The sequence below is a fragment of the Macrosteles quadrilineatus genome, unplaced genomic scaffold (genome assembly GCF_028750875.1).
Source record: "Macrosteles quadrilineatus isolate MER2022 unplaced genomic scaffold, UCM_ALF_1.0 Scaffold_6__1_contigs__length_79288215, whole genome shotgun sequence".
Taxonomy (NCBI): domain Eukaryota; kingdom Metazoa; phylum Arthropoda; class Insecta; order Hemiptera; family Cicadellidae; genus Macrosteles; species Macrosteles quadrilineatus.
The window spans coordinates 35,850,582-35,868,537 of NW_026542599.1; the positions used below are offsets into that span (position 1 = coordinate 35,850,582).

The window sequence follows — 17,956 nt, forward strand, 5'->3', positions numbered from 1 at the left end:
TTCGGGTATTACAAGGGAGGTTTTGTATCCCTTTAAGCTTGAAAGAGAAGCACAATATTGTAATTACTCCAGTAATGAGTCCTGGGCCGGAGTCCCGGGAGTCCCAGTATCCCTGGGGAACTCTCTGTATTGCGACAGGCTCAAACTTCGACTCCAACTTGTGCTCTAGTTAAAACAAACTACAGTACAAGTTATGGGTGTTCAAACTTAACATTTTTACTGCTAAAAATGTTTTGTTTAATGCACTTTTAAATTTGAACCTTCCATAGAGTGTTTTTACATTTTGTGTATTTAAAAAAAAAAAAAAAATGAACATGGATTATGAAGTACGTTGCGTGTGTGTAGCTCTTTGGCATTTTCAACAAGATTTTGCATTCTTAGTGTCAAGACTAGTGGCTTTTAAACGAATGAATCGCAATTTTTTTAAATAAAACTGATCCAAATAGATACATTTTTTGTGGATATGCTAGAGATTGAACCTGTGTCATCACGCATCGTACATTACGTTACTTGTGAATAGTGTATTTGTTTTGCAACAATTGAACAAGTTTTGCATTAAGATGTCTCTCAAGATTGATATTGTAAAAGACATGGAACAATAATATAAATCTAAAAATATTATAAACAATAATACAATCCTTACCAGTGAATTGTAGATTTTTATATTTTAATGCTATAGTGTCGATATTTTAATTTGTAAAATATATTTTTAATGCCAAGTTGTGGAGAATTAAGAGTTAAGCCCCCACCCCTTTAAAGAAGTAAAATACCGTTCTTTAAGAAATTATATTAACATCCACATGCTTAATTCTATCGGCAGAAAACAATTATGTAGGAAAGGACTGGGACGGGTGGCATCGTCCTGTAATCCAGCTACTAGGAGGTCACGAATTGTGGATTTTTATAGGGATCCACTGTGGATGCGATGCTCCCTGGTGTGGATTAACGTCCGCACTAGTGAGTACTACGACTATCCGCAGTACTCTCCTGATAATTAGACCAATTCGTAAATTACAAGGAAAAAAATGTGGGTTGGATTCCACTTTAAACTGTAGGTCCCTTAGTTGCCATTAGCTGTATGGGCTATTAATTAACAGCTGTGTCTAAGGAACATGTCGGCCTTAGTCACTAACAAGACTACAAGATCGCGCCACTCATCCTTCACTCATATTTGGGTTAAAATACGCACATAGTGGCGTACCCATCTTAAATAATTGATAATTGATAATAATTGATCATTGATCTTTTGAAATACAGTAGAATGGAAGCATACAAGCATTTTGTCGGTATGTCACATTTTTAGGACAACGTACCTCTACCGAATCCAAAGGCTTAATGGCTTAAAGCTTATTTAAATGATGGCAACAAAAGGAATTAAGTTCAAAATGCTAGAAAGTGTCTTAACTGTACTAGAAAATCAAGATAAACCTAACTTAGAATAAAGGTAGTCAGTTGAATATTATCTGTACCTAATAACATACTCAATATAATTTCATCTTTGGATTTCTTGGATATAATAGAACAGGATATTCCAAGTCAAACCCTGATAATACAAAATTTTCTTTTCTTCGTCCTTTCCTTAATCATTTAAGTTATAATTGTTAACATAGAATATAATTGTGAGTAGTTTCTCTATAATAAGACTTCTTATTTTGGTTTTTATTTCACTCGACTTTCTCGTTTTGTGGAAATTCGATGTTTTCCAGTTTGCCCTGGTCTGCAACTGTGCTGTTCTTAGATTCTTCTGCATTATACACTCTCCCCAATCTCCTAGCTGCTATATCGTCACTGAATTTAACCTCTATCCTAATCGGGACGTCAACAAGACTCTTCTCCCAAACTTTGCCCACGTAGTTCTTGACTTTTGAATCTCTGAAAAGTAACACAGGGTAAAATTTAGAATTAGAAAGCCTGTACTTTGTTGATTCTTCTTTCCATTGGAAGTGTAAAAGAATCGGTACGGATCGCCCATCCCACACTATTCCTCCACTAATATGAAATACACATTAGTAGCGTCCCCATCTGAAAATAGTGATCAAGTGATGTACTGCTATTGCATTTTTTCAACGGGCAGGAGCATCAAGTTTGAAAAATAAATTAGAACTATAAAGCGCTATTAAAAATGAAACTTTCAAAAACTAAAAACTAACACTAAACCTAAGCTAACCGTTACAGTATAGGCTACTTACTCCCAAACAAGACTGTTGCAAATCTTCTTTAGTTTCGGTATATTTCGAAAAACCTTCCACCGTTGTTGTAAAGTCTCTTGGATAACCTCAAAAACAAAATGTTGCAGCTCTGTCTTGAGCACAGACGAGAACCAACTACTCTTGACCAGCTTTTGTACCACAGAATCAAGCCCTTCAACTCTACTTTCATCAACATCTTCATCAGTCAATGTGACATTTAAGTTACTCACAATAGAATTTTCGAACCATTCAGTAATTTCACAGGTTCCATCGAGGTGACTACTTAAAGTCACTGAAAGGTCTGTTGGATTATTGAAGACGTCTATGAAGAATGTTTTGATCCCTTCTCGGCTCCTTATGGAGAACCCTAAGTTAAGGCTTGGCAAGACGCATGGGAGAGTAACCTCACAAATACCTAATCTACCATTGCAAGCTACCGCTAAGGTGGCCTTATTCGGGAGAGTTATGCTCTGCACCAAACATACGTCTGAAAATTCCCCACTGTCGAGCTCTATTTGCAAAGTCTTGTCTAAATCTGGTGTCAATCGAGAGTCACCTAGCAAAATACGTTTGCGTTTACGTCTCAGACAGTTGCCACGTGTGTTCACAAATTTCGCCAACTTGAAAGAGTCGATTCGGTTGAATTTGTTTTTTCTGTCCAGGCTGAAGTCATCTATACATTTCAGCTCTTCTTGACCTTTCTTGCCTGTACTGATTGATCTACTTACTGATGTGCTGTCACTGAAAGAAGAAAGTGTGATTAGGTTTGTGCTGGTACAATTTAAAGAGATAAATAATTAAATAACATAATCATAAGTAATCATAATAATCATGTTATGTCATGATCGTAACATAATAATGTTTTAAATTGGTTGTAAAATTTTTGATTTGTTCTAGGTAAGTGCATTCAAACATTCATGACACGAGGCGAGAGGTAAGTGTTACTACTAATTACTAAGAGATTCATCATTTGCATAATACTAGAAATTCCATCCCCATGTTAAATTTGTGTCCAGCTTTTTTGATCAAAATCGTCGTAGTTGATGTGAGGCAACTACAGATTGTGCTGATCTAAATTACTGAATTCTGCCGAATACACAATATTTTTAACCAAGTCAATCTTAGGGAATGACTTATGAGGAAATATAGCAACTGGTAATGCCCATCAACCTGGTCAGCAACAAATCATAAGGTCTAAAATAGAATTTAAGACACTAGCGCATTCTGTGTCTGGCTCACACAACTACATTCTTTTTTAATATAAAATTGGCTACATTCATCATTTGCATACTTTAAAATATTCAAGAGTATTACTTACATTATGCGTTTCAAGACTTGTAATTATTACTTGTGACGGAAGCATTGTACAAATATAACCACGTATTCAACGAGTTTATCATGAATCTACACATTTTAATATTTACCTCTTTTCACACTCCACCTGAAGTTGCGGAAGACTTCCTACAACGTTGGACGTTTGTTTGATCGCTTCATCAATGACAGCCATCATAACATGTTTAACCTCTTCTTTGTACAAGTTGAAAGGCCATCCGGTGCGTTGAATGTAGTCAACCATCACAGCCTTCACTTCTTGGCTGACGAACGGATCTCTCTGATCTGGAGCTACAGTAACTTTGAATTGTTTCAGGACGAGAGTTTCGTCCACAATCGAGGACGCTCGACCAGTCTCGGTCTTGACTAGAACTGGAATATCTATCGGATCATCGTGAACTGCCACGACCACTTTTCCCGGAAGTTTTTTGCCGCCGGAGGTCTCGTAGAGGAAAGAGTAGCCAATGACAATTCTAGGGACGACACACGGCACGGTTACAATACACGCGCCCCTTCTAGTGTTACAGTCTTCTATCAGTTGAGTTTGATAGGGGAAGGTTACACTCTGTATTAAACATCCGCCGTTTAGATGCAGTTTATCGTTTATATTAAATTTCTCTTTCATTTGTGGTGAGTAAAACTTCTTTCCAGGTATGACGCGTTGTTTGTCAGAACCAATGCAGGGGAAAGGTTTGCTGATGATGTCTAAGACTCTTCTTGAGTTGATGATGTTGAAAGCTTTTCGTCTGCTGGTAGAGTAGTCGTCCTGGCAGTGGTCTTCATATAGCGGCTCTAACGTAGGTGCTGGAGTCAGCGGGAGTTCGGTGCTGTAAAATAAATATTTTAATTTAATACTGTGTGTGTTTTATTTGCATTGAACAAGAAAGATCTTGAAGATTGGAACACGATGCTATTTCTATAATTGTATTCGTCAACAGAAGAATCTATTTGGATTTATTTGAATCAAAATACAGAATAAAAGTATGAATATTGATAAGAATAAAACCTTTTACATAACTATTGTTTACTAGTATTTGTCTTAGAAGTGCTTGAAGCCTAGACTTTCTAGCTCATGGAAAAAAACTACAAATAAAACTTCTAATCCCACGGAACACTAATATTTGAAATATTAAAAAAAAATATTTTGAGACGGTAAATAAATGTTCAGTGGCTGTTTAAAATTAACGAAATCTACATTGTCCTTATGGCGGGCAAATACAAAAATAATTAAATAAATTTATAAATTAAATAAATAAAATTAGTTTATTGTTGCTCATTTGTTGTCACTTATTTATTTATTTAGAGTATACTACCAGAGTACGCGTTCTTCGTACGAGGTTGGTATATAAGTATAAAATACTTATTGCAGTTATACTCGTGCAATGAAGTAGGATAGGTTTGAGCAATTTTGTTCTTTCAATTACGGTATGCTTATACATCTATTATAGCCATAATGTTCCACCACTGCACCTAAACAATATAAAAAAATTAAATTATCAAACATTTGGGCAATATCATAAATTATTTATTACTTAAAAAACATGAACATAAAAAAACCGTTAAAAACATAAACATTAAAAAACATAACTGAAACAATCCTACTTTGACAGAAAATTAGCTGTAATCATAATTGCAAAAAATAATAGTGCTGCTCCCCTGTTGGTAAACACCTTACGACATTTAATGCTATTGAATAAAATCATAGAACCAACTTGTTTCGTTGAATCAATTGACACAATTATTTAATTCCTTTTGAATGTGAACATCCATAAGGTTACCACGGAAAACTCCAGTCCAGTGCAACTGGGGTGGAGCCCGAATGGATTTCGGAGATACGAATATGCCTATATGTTAATCGGGAATGTGAGAACATGAAAATTGTGATTGTGATCATGCCGAATTTCAGCCCAATCCGACCAGTAGTTAATGCGTGATTAAACTTCAAACAAACAAACACACAAACTTTCAGATTTATAATATTGGTATGATTATAAATGATTTCTTTACTTTAATACTTTAAATACGTTTTAATGGTATTGTTTGACCATCCACATTTATATTTACTTTGATATTTGGTTGCTTTGTTAATGCCCGCACAAATAATTGTTTATCATGCACAACGAACAATCTCGTCTTCACTGATTTTAGTCACTAGCTCAGTAATTACTGCACTTTACATTGTAAAATTGATCTCATTGTTTAGTCATCTTGCAAACATATTCCATATAACAATGATATAACTCACGAATCTATTCAATGTATTGGTTGTCACCGTTTGTTAAAGTAAAAAAATAAATCCAAGATGGCCGTTGGATTTTGAAAACAATTCAAAACTACAAACACAATTTCTTATTTACAGTATTTAAAATGTAATCACTTTGGTGTTTACAAATTCATAATTTAGCAGCTGTTTGAAATTATTTACAATGGCCGCTAACCTACAAGGACTCTAAAAACATAATACAATTGGACAAAATGATCTTGCTATCTCACAACCATAATTTTGAATGTTCATACACTAAGTGATAACATTGATCACTACCTGGGTGTCGAAGGCTGGGATGTTGATAGCACTATGGTTTCGGCCGTCGTAGTTATTTCATCAGTTGTTCTCCTCTCTCTGTAAATGAGAAGAAGGTGATGTTTTCTTGGGTTATAGCTATATGCGTTGAATCAAAATTTAACGCTTTTGTGTTTAATTTCCAATAAAGACTTTTCACAAAAACATTTTGGGGTTTCTTAAACTCACTCCTGATTGCTCCTTAAGCTTATTCTTTTAAAAAGGAAAATAGTCTGTACTCAAAAGTAATGACCTGAACTTTGGAACAACTTCAGCAAAAAATAATGTTTTTAAAATGTGTTATTCATTGTGACCCTTTGTTGGAATATATAATTGACAAAATATAAGAATTACCTTATCCAACCACAGTTGCTGGAATGACAACTAGTTTCGTTCCTTAGAACATCGTCAGGTCATTGTAGCAACCACATCATCAATGTATTAATACATTGTGGTATGTCAAAAGATCCTTTAAAACACTGTCAGAATCACAATAGTAAAAACTAGTCATATTGATCAAATTATTAAAATTGAGTAAAAAGTGATACAAATGGTTAAAACTGTAAAGGCTGGACAGCACTGTCTTATCACTGCTGACCAAAATGCCAAAACATTTTTGTTTTTAGTCAGTGACAGTGATGAGACAGTGCCGGCCAGCCTTTACAGTTTTAACAATTTTTTCACTTTTTATTTAATTTTAATAATTTGGTCAACATGACTAGTTTTCCTTTTGTGATTCTGACAGTGTTTTAATGAATGTTTTGCCATACTACAATGTATTAATACATTAATGACGTGGTTGCATATAATGGCCTGACGATGTTCTAAGGAACGAAACTAGTTGTCATACCAGCAACTGTGGTTATATAAGGTAATTCTTCTATTTTATCAATTTTTAAAATGAGCTACATCCAGTGTTTGATTGACTAACAAAGTGACTCGGAAAACCTAATTTCATATGGTCAGGGCAAATAATTAAAATTTGCTACGGAAAGAATGAAATACGTATCACAATGAACTACACGATGGCAATCGTCAATCAAAGTGATTAACGAACGAAACATAGCTTCGTAGCGGTGGACGAACATTACGCGAATGAGAAGGGGGGGGGGGTTAACTGAAATCTAATATATACTTTATTTCACAAAATTAAACTACCATTTGCATGTAAGCGACATTCTTCCTTAATGTGTCATATAAAATGTAAACGATTGAGGAATTGCCTACAGGTATGAGTGCTATGTACTGTAGTAAAGTGCCAGTGTTGCAGATCAGAGAATCTATTGCGGTCAAGAACCGGCATTGGAAAGTTATATCTACACAATAGTATTACAAATGCACATTGATAAAAAAATGCTATAAAGTTATACGACGTACCACTCAAATTAGCAAAAACTTACACGATTTCGTCGCAGATTTGATGCAAGATGTTGATGTGTGAAAACACGTTACTGGTTTGGTAGAAAGCTTCCAGAATCACTCGAACTGCAAAGGCTCTGACTTCGTTCTTGTACATAGGATAAAGCCATTTCTTCTTGGTGATTTCATGTCTCTCTTGATAATCGTTTCCCACCTTGGTGCCGGTATTTATAAACACTTTGTATGTGGACAGCAGTTGTTCGTTATTGACCTCGGATATCTTACAAACTCGGGTGTTACTCTTCTCAATGGTCACTTGCACCGTTATCGGATCGTCGTTGATTTCCATTAGGTTTATGGTATTAGTTAAATCATGTTTTCTTTTATATCCAATCACCATTCTTGGAACAATGCAAGGAATAGTGACCACACAAATGTTTGAATTCGATATACACTCTGTGGTTAGTTGTGCATGGTACGGAAGAGTTATACTTTGCACTAAGCAGCCATCACTAAGCACTTTCTGTACATTTTTGTACTGGGAATGATGTAGAGGATAGGGAGATAGTTGGCGGTCTTTGATCAGAACTCTTTTCCACGATGGATTGACACATTCATTAGGCATGTCAATATACTTGAGCACAAGTGTTGGATCGATAATGTTAAACTCTTGCGTTCTATTGTAAAGGTATTCATCTCTACACGTCGGGGGTAGACTTACTGGGTTTATACTGGGCGTTGGAATCGGTGGTTCCATCGTTGGCTTTTCTGTTGGAATCGATCTGAAAACCACATTTGGCTAGGTAATTGGAGGAATGAATACAGTTTTTCTTATATATTAAGTTGTTGGCATATACAGGGTGTCCATAAAAACATTTAAGGACTATGGAAATGAATCCTCATTCTAAAAGGAGGGAAAAAGTTAATATGAAGGTATGTCCAAAAATGCATATACACCCAGTTATCCACCATTTTGTTTTTTATACAAACATATTTTTGTCACTGAAGTTTTTCATTCGATGATTATGAAATTTGGTAACCATGTTATCATACGCAAGACCTATTATAGAAAAAAATAATTAAGTTCCGATTTTAACTTTCAAAATGGCGGTCAATTGATTTTTATAACTTATATAACAAAAAAATGGCTATTTTTTTTTAAAAAATGTCAAGAATACCTATTTTAAATTTTTAATTCCCTATCAAACAATAGCAAGATCAAAAAGTTCGGACAAGAGAAAACTGAAATATAAAGCTTTTTTAGCTGCAAGACAAGGCAAAATTAAGGGTTCCCCGACTAACTTTGCCTCATTTTTTTGACACAAAACACGGTATATTTCAGTTATCTTTTGTCCGATCTTTTTCATCTTGGTATCGTTTGATAGGTATTTAAAATTCAAAAAAAGTATACTTGTCATTTTTTCATAAAATTAACCGTTTTTTAGTTATTTAAGTTATAAAAATTTAAACGGCCGCCATTTAGAAATTTACAATTAAAACAACTATATTATTTTTTCTATAATAGGTCTTGTCTATGTTAACATGGTTTGATAATCCAAAAAGTCATAATCATCTTATGATTTTCCAAATTCCATCCAAATTTCATAATCATCGAATGAAAAACTTCACAGACAAAATATTTTTGTATAAAAATAAAATGGCGGATAGCTGGGTAAATATGCATTTTCGGACATACCTTCACATAAACCTTTTTCTTCCTTTTAGTATGAGGATTCATTTCCCAAAGTTCTGAAACGTTTTTTATGGACACCCTGTATATACCCAGGAAAATGTTGCGAACATGAAGACATTTTAATTTAAGTACTGTACAAACTGAATTTGTATTTAAATATACTCCCTAAGACGTTGTTAGGGCCGAAAGTAGCTAAGCTAAAGAAAATCTGTAAAAAAATTGAAATAATCAAATCAAAATCTCCTTATTTCTGAATTAATGTTACATGTTTGTTAAAAATTGTGTGTAGGCCAACAGGAAAAATAATTCCCGAGTAGACTATCCGTCTGTGTTTGGGAATGAGTTGCTAATACAGCTATACACAGGTCCATAAACATTCAGGAGTACTTGACACTTAATGATGATAGTAAATAAAAAAATATTAACAAGATCAAGAGAGAAAAAAAACCTAATTGCATCGAAACATCCAAAACACAAATTTAGTGATTGTAAGTGGTATTTAGCAATGAAGGAAAAAAAGTGATTTGGTGACGCATGAAACTGCAGAAATTTACGAGTACAACGATTTGAGTAATCCTTCTGATTGCTCCATGCCGATATTTAAAAGCCAGCTCATGACTCTACGCTTAAACACAGCGACGCTGTCACTCTCCGCCTCTCGAATATGTGAAGGCAAGTTTCTATACAATGTATGACAAACGTAATAAGGTATAGTTTTATGGGTTGAATGGGAGAGTCTGGGAAAAGAAAAGCCGAAGTTAGTGTTACTTCTAGTCAAATAACGATGTTGAACAGGAGAAAAAACCGAACATCAAGTTTTATGAAAATAAGAAGATTTTTTATGAACAATTGTCGAATGTTTAAAACTGGAAAGTCGCAAAACAGTTGCAAGGAAGAAAATCTAGAGTTTTTATTTAAAATAGTTTTGATAACAGATCGTTGAACGACAGAAAGTGGTTCCAGAACAGTAGGAAGGGCACCACCCCAAGCCAGGATACCATACTGCAACACTGACTGCACGTAGGCAAAGTACACGGTCCGCAACTGCTGCCCCGAATGCACCTCCCGAATCTGCGTGAATGCGTAAATGAGCTTACGTACTTTGTTTTTGACGCATTGAACATGCGGTGCCCAAGTCAATTTACTATCGATCACAACCCCTAAATACTTATACTGCTCCACACGTTCAATCACTCCACATGCGCAGCCAATCGCGAGTGCATCGCCACAGCAGTGCAGCTTCAAAGATCTCTCACCTAGTCCAAAGTTATTTCTAAGAAAAATAGGAAGACATTTATGTGTATTATAATCAAACCAAGATTTTAAATTGTGGAAATCTGTCGATGCAGAACCGTACACCTCGTCCCACGTACTGCCGGTGGTCACAACCGCCGTGTCATTAGCGAACAGTATCACCTTGCTATTTAATTTAACTTTAGATATGTCATTTATGTAAATAGAGAATAATAGAGGTCCGAGAGTACTGCCTTGACCCACACAATATTCTACCGGTGTTACATCACTCACAACTCCATTTATGGAAACTACTTGTTCCCGAGACTTAAAATAGTTCGAAAACCATCTTAGAGTTGGCCCTTCGATACCTATACATTCTAATTTACTTATTAGCATGTTTCCGTCAATTGAATCAAAGGCGAAATTATTGTGGAAATTATTGTGTAAGATCCAAAAAAGTTATAAGATTTTTTTTGTTTTCACTGAATGATTCAAAGATAAATTTTGTAAGATCGAATAGAGCGTCTGAAGTATTTCTGTCGTTTCGAAAACCATACTGTGAACTGGAAACTAAATTTTCTTGATTTAAGTAATTTGACAATTGGATTTTCACACATTTCTCAAGTATTTTGGAAAACACCGTTAGAAGGGAAATGAAGGGAAAATGAAAGGGGAATGAATAAATAATATGAAACCCACGAATTACCTTGGTTAGTAAGGGTTCACCTTTCCTAATGAGTATGTACTGTCAAAAATAGCTCTACATATGATTATGGCTCATATAATTAGATACTGCAAGGAGAAAATAAACTAATACTTACGGTTGAATGGTCAAGCTCTTGCAGTATTGCTTTAACCTCAGTTGTTGACCGTCCAGATTAAATAAGTTGTGTTTTCGATGGTAAAATTCTATGAAGATCTCGATCAGGAACCGTTTGACTTCTTCTTTGTACGAGTAATATGGCCAGCCTTTTTGTACTAAGTCTTCCATTAAAGTCTTAACCCTAGATTGATATTGCCCTTTATTGTTCCCACCCTTAAAGTTCATAACCACTCGGTATTTGGCCAAAAGAGTGTCGTCTAGTTCATTCAGAACTGTACACTTGTCATTGTTGTCCCTGACAAAGTTCAACACCAAATCAATCGGTCCGTCGTGGACATCAACCGTAACCATTCCGAGAGTTGGTTGTATACCTGCTAATACATAGTAGTACGTCAGCAGTACTCTGGGAAATATACATGGAAAGGTCACTTTGCACTTGAATGAACCCGTGGTGCAATCTAAAGACAGGCGTAGATCTCTGTTGACGGTGGTGCTTTGAACCAAACAGCCATCTTTTAGCTGCAGGTCCTGGATGTGTTCGGTGGAAGAGAAACTATTCGTCAGATTCAGGCTTTGAATAAGAACTCTCTTTTTATTTAAATTTAAACAAGAGCCTTTTACTTTGTTGATTGAAATTATTTTGGATGTATCAACCAAATTGAATGGCGAATTTTCTCTGAATTGGTGATAGTCGTCAGTACAAGTAGGACTCGTTGTTTGGATACTATCAGGACCAAAGGTTGTAAATATAGACTCAGTTGTGTGAGAAATAGTTTGACTTTCACGCTCAATAGTTGAAGTGGGTTCATCTATATCAGAAACATCGAATGTAAATGTAGGCTCAGTTGTAGGAGCAATAGTTAAACTTTCAGGCTCAACTGTTGAAGTCGCTTTATCTATTTCAAAATCAACTGTTGTAAACAAAGCCTCGATTGTGGGAGCAATTGTTATACTTTCCGGCTCAATTGTGGAAGTTGGTTCCTCCCTGAAAGAGAAAAATATCGTACTTGTAATGTTTATTTATTCTACAATAATTTGTGAATATAATAAAAATATTACATTTTGTAATGTTTTTCAAGGTGAAAAGGCGGACAATGAACAAAATTCTCTTGATCACATCATCCTGGGAGAATGAATTTTACCAAAGACCGAATAAAATTACGTTAAAGGTATTTCGGTACCAACGGTGCTCGAGACCTTTCGCGGCAACATATGTTGTGATTTAGGCGACATAATTGATCATCTCGCGTCAAATACCTTATGTAAGGCTCCTCCCGGAAATTTTTCAGGAATTATTTTTACCATTCCCAATAAGTATAAACTTAAATATCAGATATACTTTTACTTCCACAAAATTAAGAAAACCATTAGCATGTTATTAAAATCCTTCCTAAGTTGGTGAAAAAAATATTCAATTGAGGTTTCCATAGCTTTAAGAGACGAACACTATGTAGCTAGGTACCAATTTTGCCTGCACCCAGAATCGGGAATCTATTTCGGTCAAGAACCGACTTTGAAAAAGTGATATCTACAAATTAATATAAAGTTATACGACATACCATTCAAATAACAACTTGGTAAAAACTTACACAATTTCATCGCAGATTTGATGCAAGTCATTGATATGTGAAAACACGTTACTGGTTTGGTAGAAAGCTTCCAGAATCACTCGAACTGCAAAGGCTCTGACTTCGTTCTTGTACATAGGATAAAGCCATATCTTCTTGGTGATTTCACGTTGTTTTTGACTGTTATTACTGCCGGTAATTGTAAATACTTTGTATGTGGACAGCAGATGTTCGTTATTGACCTCTGAAATCTTACAAACTCGGGTGTAACTCGGGTTACTCTTCTCAATAGTCACTTGCACCGTTATCGGATCGTCGTAGATTTCCATTAGGATCGGGGGCTTGAGTAAATCATGTTTTCTTTTATATCCTATTACCATTCTTGGAACAATGCAAGGAATAGTGACCACACAAATGTTTGAATTCGATATACACTCAGTGGTTAGTTGTACACGGTACGGAAGAGTTATACTTTGCACTAAGCAGCCATCACTAAGCACTTTCTGTACATTTTTGTACTGGGAATGATGTAGAGGATAGGGAGATAGTTGGCGGTCTTTGATCAGAACTCTTTTCCACGATGGATTGACACATTCATTAGGCATGTCAATATACTTGAGCACAAGTGTTGGATCGATAATGTTAAACTCTTGCGTTCTATTGTAAAGGTATTCATCTCTACACGTCGGGGGTAGACTTACTGGGTCTATACTGGGCGTTGGAATCGGTGGTTCCATCGTTGGCTTCTCTGTTGGAATCGATCTGAAAACCACATTTGGCTAGGTAATTGAATGAATGAATACCATTTTTCATATATGCTATGTTGCTCGGTATATATACACTCAGGGAATTGTTGCAAATTTAAATTCATTTAAAACTCATTATGGTACAACCGAATTGGTATTTAAATATATTCTCTAAGACGTTGTTAGGACCGAAAGTAGTTAAGCTAAAGAAAATTTGTAAAAAAAATGGAAATAAATAATATGAAACCCCTGAATTACCTTGGTAAGTAAGGGTTCACCTTTCATAATGAGTATGTACTGTCCAAAATAGCGCTACATATGATTGTGGCTCATATAATTAGGTACTGCAAGGAGAAAATAGACTAATACTTACGGTTGAATGGTCAAGCTCTTGCAGTATTGCTTTAACCTCAGTTGTTTACCGTCCAGATTAAATAAGCTGAGTTTTCCATGGTAAATTTCTATGAAGATCTCGATCAGGAACCGTTTGACTTCTTCTTTGTATGAGTAATATGGCCAGCCTTTTTGTACTAAGTCTTCCATTAAAGTCTTAACCCTAGATTGATATTGCCCTTTATTGTTCCCATCCTTAAAGTTCATAACCACTCGGTATTTGGCCAAAAGAGTGTCGTCTAGTTCATTCAGAACTGTACACTTGTCATTGTTGTCCCTGACAAAGTTCAACACCAAATCAATCGGTCCGTCGTGGACATCAACCGTAACCCTTCCGAGAGTTGGTTGTATACCTGCTAATACATAGTAGTACGTCAGCAGTACTCTAGGAATTACACACGGAAAGGTCACTTTGCACTTGAATGAACCCGTGGTGCAATCTAAAGACAGGCGTAGATCTCTGTTGACGGTGGTGCTTTGAACCAAACAGCCATCTTTTAGCTGCAGGTCCTGGATGTGTTCGGTGGAAGAGAAACTATTCGTCAGATTCAGGCTTTGAATAAGAACTCTCTTTTTATTTAAATTTAAACAAGAGCCTTTTACTTTGTTGATTGAAATTATTTTGGATGTATCAACCAAATTGAATGGTGAATTTTCTCTGAATTGGTGATAGTCGTCAGTACAAGTAGGACTCGTTGTTTGGATACTATCAGGACCAAAGGTTGTAAATATAGACTCAGTTGTGTGAGAAATAGTTTGACTTTCACGCTCAATAGTTGAAGTGGGTTCATCTATATCAGAAACATCGAATGTAAATGTAGGCTCAGTTGTAGGAGCAATAGTTAGACTTTCAGGCTCAACTGTTGAAGTCGCTTTATCTATTTCAAAATCAACTGTTGTAAACAAAGCCTCGATTGTGGGAGCAATTGTTATACTTTCCGGCTCAATAGTGGAAGTTGGTTCCTCCCTGAAAGAGAAAAATATCGTACTTTTAATGTTTATTTATTCTACAATAATTTGTGAATATAATAAAAATATTACATTTTGTAATGTTTTTCAAGGTGAAAAGGCGGACCATGAGGAAAATACTCTTGATCACATCATCCTGGGAGAATGAATTTTACCAAAGACTGAATAAAATTACGTTAAAGGTATTTCGGTACCAACGGTGCTCGAGACCTTTCGCGGCAACATATGTTGTGATTTAGGCGACATCATTGATCATCTCGCGTCAAATACCTTATGTAAGGCTCCTCCCGGAAGTTTTTCCGTAATTACTTTCACCATTCAAAATAAGTATAAACTTAAATATCAGTTTTACTTTTACTTCCACAAAATTAAGAAAACTATTAGCATGTTATTAAAATCCTTCTTAAATTGGTAAAAAAAATTAATCAATTGAGGTTTCCAAAGCTTTAAGGAACGAACGCTATGTAGCTAGGTACCAATTTTGCCTGCACCCAGAATCGGGAATCTATTTCGGTCAAGAACCGACTTTGAAAAATTGATATCTACAAATTAATATAAAGTTATACGACATACCATTCAAATAACAACTTGATAAAAACTTACACAATATCATCGCAGATTTGATGCAAGTCATTGATATGTGAAAACACGTTACTGGTTTGATAGAAGGCTTCCAGAATCACTCGAACTGCAAAGGCTCTGACTTCGTTCTTGTACATAGGGTAAAGCCATATCTTCTTGGTGATTTCACGTTGTTTTTGACTGTTATTACTGCCGGTAATTGTAAATACTTTGTATGTGGACAGCATATGTTCGTTATTGACCTCTGAAATCTTACAAACTCGGGTGTTACTCTTCTCAATAGTCACTTGCACCGTTATCGGATCGTCGTAGATTTCCATTAGGATCGGGGGCTTGAGTAAATCATGTTTTCTTTTATACCCTATCACCATTCTTGGAACAATGCAAGGAATAGTGACCACACAAATGTTTGAATTCGATATACACTCTGTGGTTAGTTGTGCACGGTACGGAAGAGTTATACTTTGCACTAAGCAGCCATCACTAAGCACTTTCTGTACATTTTTGTACTGGGAATGATGTAGAGGATAGGGAGATAGTTGGCGGTCTTTGATCAGAACTCTTTTCCACGATGGATTGACACATTCATTAGGCATGTCAATATACTTGAGCACAAGTGTTGGATCGATAATGTTAAACTCTTCCGTTCTATTGTAAAGGTATTCATCTCTACACGTCGGGGGTAGACTTACTGGGTCTATACTGGGCGTTGGAATCGGTGGTTCCATCGTTGGCTTCTCTGTTGGAATCGATCTGAAAACCACATTTGGCTAGGTAATTGAATGAATGAACACCATTTTTCATATATGCTATGTTGCTCGGTATATATACACTCAGGGAATTGTTGCAAATTGAAATTCATTTAAAACTCATTATGGTACAACCAAATTGGTATTTAAATATATTCCCTAAGACGTTGTTAGGACCGAAAGTAGTTAAGCTAAAGAAAATTTGTAAAAAAATGGAAATAAATAATATGAAACCCCTAAATTACCTTGGTAAGTAAGGGTTACCTTTCATAATGAGTATGTACTGTCCAAAATAGCGCTACATATGATTATGGCTCATATAATTAGGTACTGCAAGGAGAAAATAAACTAATACTTACGGTTGAATGGTCAAGCTCTTGCAGTATTGCTTTAACCTCAGTTGTTTACCGTCCAGATTAAATAAGCTGAGTTTTCCATGGTAAATTTCTGTGAATATCTCGATCAGGAACCGTTTGACTTCTTCTTTATATGAGTAATATGGCCAGCCTTTTTGTACTAAGTCTTCCATTAAAGTCTTAACCCTAGATTGATATTGCCCTTTATTGTTCCCATCCTTAAAGTTCATAACCACTCGGTATTTGGCCAAAAGAGTGTCGTCTAGTTCATTCAGAACTGTACACTTGTCATTGTTGTCCCTGACAAAGTTCAACACCAAATCAATCGGTCCGTCGTGGACATCAACCGTAACCATTCCGAGTGTTGGTTGTATACCTGCTAATACATAGTAGTACGTCAGCAGTACTCTGGGAATTACACATGGAAAGGTCACTTTGCACTTGAATGAACCCGTGGTGCAATCTAAAGACAGGCGTAGATCTCTGTTGACGGTGGTGCTTTGAACCAAACAGCCATCTTTTAGCTGCAGGTCCTGGATGTGTTCGGTGGAAGAGAAACTATTCGTCAGATTCAGACTTTGAATAAGAACTCTCTTTTTATTTAAATTTAAACAAGAGCCTTTTACTTTGTTGATTGAAATTATTTTGGATGTATCAACCAAATTGAATGGCGAATTTTCTCTGAATTGGTGATAGTCGTCAGTACAAGTAGGACTCGTTGTTTGGATACTATCAGGACCAAAGGTTGTAAATATAGACTCAGTTGTGTGAGAAATAGTATGACTTTCACGCTCAATAGTTGAAGTGGGTTCATCTATATCAGAAACATCGAATGTAAATGTAGGCTCAGTTGTAGGAGCAATAGTTAGACTTTCAGGCTCAACTGTTGAAGTCGCTTTATCTATTTCAAAATCAACTGTTGTAAACAAAGCCTCGATTGTGGGAGCAATTGTTATACTTTCCGGCTCAATAGTGGAAGTTGGTTCCTCCCTGAAAGAGAAAAATATCGTACTTTGTAATGTTTATTTATTCTACAATAATTTGTGAATATAATAAAAATATTACATTTTGTAATGTTTTTCAAGGTGAAAAGGCGGACCATGAAGAAAATTCTCTTGATCACATCATCATGGGAGAATGAATTTTACCAAAGACCGAATAAAATTACGTTAAAGGTATTTCGGTACCAACGGTGCTTGAGACCTTTCGCGGCAACATATGTTGTGATTTAGGCGACATCATTGATCATCTCGCGTCAAATACCTTATGTAAGGCTCCTCCCGGAAATCTGTCCGTAATCACTTTTACCATTCCCAATAAGTATAAACTTAAATAACAGATATACTTTTACTTCCACACAATTAAGAAAACTATTAGCATGTTATTAAAATCCTTCTTAAA

The 17,956-nt window shown here is 35.7% G+C and overlaps 2 protein-coding genes across 2 annotated transcripts; both read right to left on the minus strand.

The window, feature by feature from the left end:
* Window positions 1-1,644: 1,644 nt before the first annotated feature.
* On the minus strand, window positions 1,645-12,031 carry LOC128996713 (uncharacterized). Its single transcript, XM_054422157.1, has 6 exons — window positions 11,191-12,031; window positions 7,482-8,222; window positions 6,064-6,141; window positions 3,614-4,348; window positions 2,190-2,930; window positions 1,645-1,872 (listed from the first exon to the last, which is right to left on the minus strand). The coding sequence occupies exons 1-6, from the start codon at window positions 11,541-11,543 to the stop codon at window positions 1,665-1,667; spliced, it is 2,856 nt and encodes a 951-aa protein (XP_054278132.1). The 5' UTR covers window positions 11,544-12,031; the 3' UTR covers window positions 1,645-1,664.
* Window positions 11,585-16,911, minus strand: LOC128997458 (uncharacterized). Its single transcript, XM_054423097.1, has 6 exons — window positions 16,559-16,911; window positions 15,472-16,203; window positions 13,880-14,866; window positions 12,782-13,522; window positions 11,978-12,177; window positions 11,585-11,595 (listed from the first exon to the last, which is right to left on the minus strand). The coding sequence occupies exons 1-6, from the start codon at window positions 16,909-16,911 to the stop codon at window positions 11,585-11,587; spliced, it is 3,024 nt and encodes a 1,007-aa protein (XP_054279072.1).
* Between the last annotated feature and the right edge of the window lie 1,045 nt (window positions 16,912-17,956).

Excerpts from the sequence above, each read along its gene's own strand:
- LOC128996713 (XM_054422157.1), bottom strand. The coding sequence starts at position 11,543 with ATGGTTACGGTTGATGTCCACGACGGACCGATTGATTTGGTGTTGAAC. Across the intron at positions 2,931-3,613 it reads CAGGTGGAGTGTGAAAAGAG|TGACAGCACATCAGTAAGTA; the intron begins GTAAATATTAAA and ends TTCTTCTTTCAG. Across the intron at positions 1,873-2,189 it reads TGCAACAGTCTTGTTTGGGA|AGATTCAAAAGTCAAGAACT; the intron begins GTAAGTAGCCTA and ends GTTACTTTTCAG.
- LOC128997458 (XM_054423097.1), bottom strand. The coding sequence starts at position 16,911 with ATGGTTACGGTTGATGTCCACGACGGACCGATTGATTTGGTGTTGAAC. Across the intron at positions 16,204-16,558 it reads AAGAGCTTGACCATTCAACC|ATCGATTCCAACAGAGAAGC; the intron begins GTAAGTATTAGT and ends TGTGGTTTTCAG. Across the intron at positions 13,523-13,879 it reads AAGAGCTTGACCATTCAACC|ATCGATTCCAACAGAGAAGC; the intron begins GTAAGTATTAGT and ends TGTGGTTTTCAG.